Source organism: Leptonychotes weddellii, chromosome 4 (assembly GCF_054177405.1).
Source record: "Leptonychotes weddellii isolate Sample4059 chromosome 4, ASM5417740v2, whole genome shotgun sequence".
Taxonomy (NCBI): domain Eukaryota; kingdom Metazoa; phylum Chordata; class Mammalia; order Carnivora; family Phocidae; genus Leptonychotes; species Leptonychotes weddellii.
Genome location: NC_138372.1, coordinates 96,586,494 through 96,590,888, shown reverse-complemented (window position 1 = coordinate 96,590,888; position 4,395 = coordinate 96,586,494). Strand labels below are relative to the sequence as shown.

General features: G+C 47.2%; 1 protein-coding gene across 1 annotated transcript; it reads right to left on the bottom strand.

The window, feature by feature from the left end:
- Positions 1–3,538: 3,538 nt before the first annotated feature.
- On the bottom strand, positions 3,539–4,184 carry PRR9 (proline rich 9). The gene has a single exon (XM_006747157.2). It carries the CDS (start codon positions 4,131–4,133, stop codon positions 3,774–3,776), a length of 360 nt encoding a protein of 119 aa, XP_006747220.2. The 5' UTR covers positions 4,134–4,184; the 3' UTR covers positions 3,539–3,773.
- Positions 4,185–4,395: the final 211 nt, after the last annotated feature.

The following is a 4,395-nucleotide window of genomic DNA, read 5'->3' as shown; positions in this document are numbered from 1 at the left end:
GGGGGAGCCACTTCCCATCACTTATCTCCTCCTTTCCTTTAGTCTCAAGCCATGAAGCACACTGTGCTGGTCCCTAGGGCCTCCCAGCAGTGTTCTAGAGTCCAGAGCAATTTTCTCTGTCTTCTGACCTCAGGGTCTGGCCTTCTGAGTCTTGCTTGTTAGGTTCCTCTGCCCCTAGGTCCCAATTTTGCCCAGGAGCCCTAGATGAGCTAGTTGAGTCTTAGTGCCAGACAGGTTGGAAGGAGGCTTAGCACTTACACTTACTATCACTTCCTAGTTGCATTCCTCCAGTTCATGGGAATGTGGCACGTCCAAGGGAAGCTCCTGTCACCAGCAAACAGATCTCATCATAAGAAGGTTCTTAAACTGAATCAAATCGGTAACTTCTGTCTATCAGTCCCAACTGTGTCCTTTGGAACCTCACAGAAATCCAATCCCTCCCTCACAAAAGCACTTAAAGTACTGAGAAGCGCTATCCTCCTCCCTTGGGTATTTTCTTTCCTAGTCTAAATATATTTCAACAGCTTCTAATATGAAAGTCTTCAGGCCATTGTGCTATCAACACGGGTCCCTTCCACCAGGGTCTCCAGAGCCTGGGTGGTGCCTCGCACAGAGCAGATTCTCCATAAATGTCTGTTTTCTTGACACATTTGCTCTTGACACGTGGAGCCCAGAGGCACACTCTTGTCACATATTGAGTTAACTGTGTCAAAACTGAGATCAAATCAAGTTAAGAGAAGAGAACAAAAGAATAGTTCACAAAACTGGAAGATTTCAAGCTGAAAGTGGCAATAAGCTCATAGAATGAGGGTTACAGCTCAGTTGATAAATCATGAGTACATTGATCTCTATTAATGATTAACCACTAGATGCCTACATTCCTTTTAGGGGAACAGTGTTGCATAAATTACTTGTTTGTAGCCAATAGGCTCAGGAAGCTGTGAGGTCATGCTGATGTGAAGAAAGCTTAAGTTCACTTATGGCCAGAGCCCACATTTTGGGGAAATCAGGATAGTTGTAAATTTCAGTTATGCAGCTATGGGTGTTTGGTCTAGGAGTATATTCAAACTATGGGCTCCAGTTTTGTTTTTTCCTTAGGGATTGTCAACTAGAACTTCTAAATCCAGGCTCCTCTTGGTAATGTCCCTATCCCTCTTTCTGAAAGACTTGATCTTAACTGTCCCATGTCCTAGGCCCATGTCATTAGGGCCCTGAGTCCCTCAGCTACAGTGTGCACAGGGCTTGGGTCAGAGCTCTGTGAGCATGAGGAAGGTGTGGTGGTTCTCATGGCAGAGTTTGATGAAGGCCTTCTGGCTCCTTGACGTCTGTTCCTTCATCTACAATCTGTAGGTGTGTCTCCTTCCCATCTCCTGAGGCCTCCCCTATAATCAGCAGGCTGTCCTTTCTCTGATGTTGCTAGACTCTCTCTGCTTGTCTGCCCAGCCGTTCTGCTCAGCGTCTGAGTGTCCCATCTTGGACTCCAATCTGTGCACGCCTTTAGTGCTGGAGAACAAAGACATTTCTTGGGCTTGAGCCAAGCTGGAGAAGTGTCATGACCCTCCATCAGTCCAGTTAAAATCTCTACTGCTAGGAGGGGTCTCTGGAGCCTCTTTGCAGGTTGTGGCCCCGGGGGAGCATGAGTTTATTCCAAAGTCAGAAATTAGAAGAGATAACTTATTCCGACTAAGCAGGGAGGCAAAAGAACTGTGATTCAGGCACCGGGAGATGTTCAGGGACTTGGGATGTCCAGGTTTTGGAGAGGCCCCCTAGGCACATGTGGCCTGTGGAAAGAAGCTCTCTAGCTCTGTGTAGGGATACTGCCTGCCTGTTCACCACTGTCTTTCCAGCATCTGGCACAGCACCTGCCACTTGGTAGGTGGATGAATGAATGTGAGGACAGCTCAGGAAATCTTTCCTGTGTGCCACAGGCACTTCCTCATGCAAGTAAGAACTCTGTTCTGGAGTTAAGAAGGACTCCAGTTAGAATCTTGACTTCACCACTTACTGTTTTGTGAGGCCAGACCAGTTCCCTAATAAACATAAAGGGGCAACACATGTACCCCTTGAACTGCTGCCAGGATTCCCTCAGAGAATATGCATAGAGCTCGGGGCCCGTGTTTGCCATTTGCAGAGTCAGTGAGTTCTCAGGGCTTCAGGTCACTGCTTGAAATCTTCCCCCAAGTTGCCCCCTATCTCCTCCTCTCTTGCCTTAGGAAATCTCTAAGATTAAGAGACTTGGGTGACTCCAGTGCTGCAAGGCTCTCAGGTCAGCCAAGCAGCTCTCCATTGGGCATACCCATATGGGCTGACTCAGAAGGGGGGCCCAGGGGAGTGAGTGAGGGGCCCCTTTAGCTCTTAGGAAGCCAGGGTCCAGGTCAGACCTCAGGGCACCACTGAGGAAGCAGCTACAAGTTCTTTGATGTTAGTCAGTCTTGCTCCTGCTGGACCCTTTCAGTGAGAGGAAGTGGGGTGACATGGTGCAAGGAGGTGACCCAGGCTGACTGGCTTTCCTGAAATCTGGGATGGCAGGACAATTTTAGTCCTTGAGTCTATTTATCTCAGAAGCATGCTTAGTTGCTCCTTCTGAGAGGGATACTATGTTTGTAAGATATCATGGATTCATTGGGGACCCCTTCTTCCATACAACTCTCCTCCTCCCCATTTGAGCCCTTTCCTCCAAAAGCAAGGATCAGAGAAGAAAGAAGCCATACTGGCAAGAATTTGGATGTGAAGTTCTGAGTGTGGGCAGTTCCCAGGTCCTGATGGATTCTCCCAGGTGGGAAATGTGTGTATAGGTGAGCCCATGATACATTGTGGGTGGGGGTGGAATAATCCAGGTGACCTTCCAGGAGGTCTCTGTCAATTTTGCTATTCTATGCACCTGTGAGGTCTGTTTTTCATTCCTACTCCAGATTGTCCAAAAAAAGGGGAAAGGTAATCATCACAGGGATGGACTATGGTTGGGCAGTGGGGAGGAAAGAGCACACATCAAGTCAGACATCAGCCTTGGAATCAGCTTTATTCTGTATTTTACCTTCACCAGGGAGAAGAAAGCAATGAAGCTGGAGAGCAGACCAGCCTGCACCACACAGACACAAATCACATCTCTAAAGAATGTATGTGAAATTATAGGGCCCAAAGCAGACCAACCATCAAGCACAAAGATCAACCAGAACCCCAGACATCCCATCTCATCTGTCCTTATTGGCTGTTTGGATTCAATCATTTATATACTTTTGTTTCATTTTTAAAAGCACAACATCTAACATTCCAATGTCCAATCATTTGCTGTTCCTTTTTAGGATGCACGGACAAAGCAACCCAATTTTTTATTTCTATAACACCACCAACTTCTTCTCGGTATCCATGGTGGTGGTGGTGGTGATCAGAGCAAAGTCCATCAAAAGTCAGCATGTTTTGAGGCTCGAGTGAGAGGCTGAAGCTCTGAATGATGAATGGAAGCATCCTTGGCTGTTACACACTCAAGGCTGGATGAGTTCGTGCCCCATGGAAGCTGAACAACTGCACTATTCCTACAGTTGAAACCTTCTACTAGACTGCTGAGAACAATAATTATTCACAGAGATTGATGAAACACAGAGAGAAATGCCTTCAGAGACAACAGACCCAGTCCTGGAATACTGAAGAAACCGGGAGGCAAGAACAGGTGCACACAGAGGTACCCACAGGTGAAGGTTATTGTAGCACGGGCTTGGGTTAGGTTTTCATCTGTTGGCCATCTTCTTCTTGACCCCAGATGGCATTATGAGATGCTACTTTCCCTTGCCAGGGGGTAAGCACTTCTCCTGGACTTTCTGTGGACAAACTTCCACACATTTTGTCTGAGATAGCTCCTGACATGGCTCCACACACTGAGATGTGCATTGGTCTTGACCTTGCTGTGGGCAACTCTCTTGGTTCAACTCCTGGCACTGAGGAAGACATACCTCCTGAACTTGCACTGAGCACTTCTCTTGGCAGGGGTCCTGGCATGGGGGGAGGCACACCTCCTCAGCCTTTGCCTGGCACTGCTCTTGGGCCTTTTGAAGACATGGAGGAGGCACACATGGCTGCTTGCACTGCTGTTCATTAAAGGACATCCTAGGGTGGGTAACAGAACCTGAAACAAACATAAGATTTGAAATTAACTGCAGTAACAGTACCAGGCTGGGTACTGGGAGATGATGGGTTGGTAGAAGGAAATGGGGAGTGAATGATTATAAACCATAAGAACTTATTTGTTTGCTGTTTTTTATCCTTTTCTCTTTTCTATCCCTACTTCAGCTCCCTCTGACACCCATTTCCTAGGTGGGAATATTCTCATAGCTTTTGTATTGATACCCATAGCCCAATCATACCTGACACCCAGTTCTACCACAGGTTTTCCCTTCTCAT

What these genes read in the sequence shown, in the direction of transcription:
- PRR9 (XM_006747157.2), bottom strand. Translation starts at nt 4,133, where the DNA reads ATGTTTGTTTCAGGTTCTGTTACCCACCCTAGGATGTCCTTTAATGAA.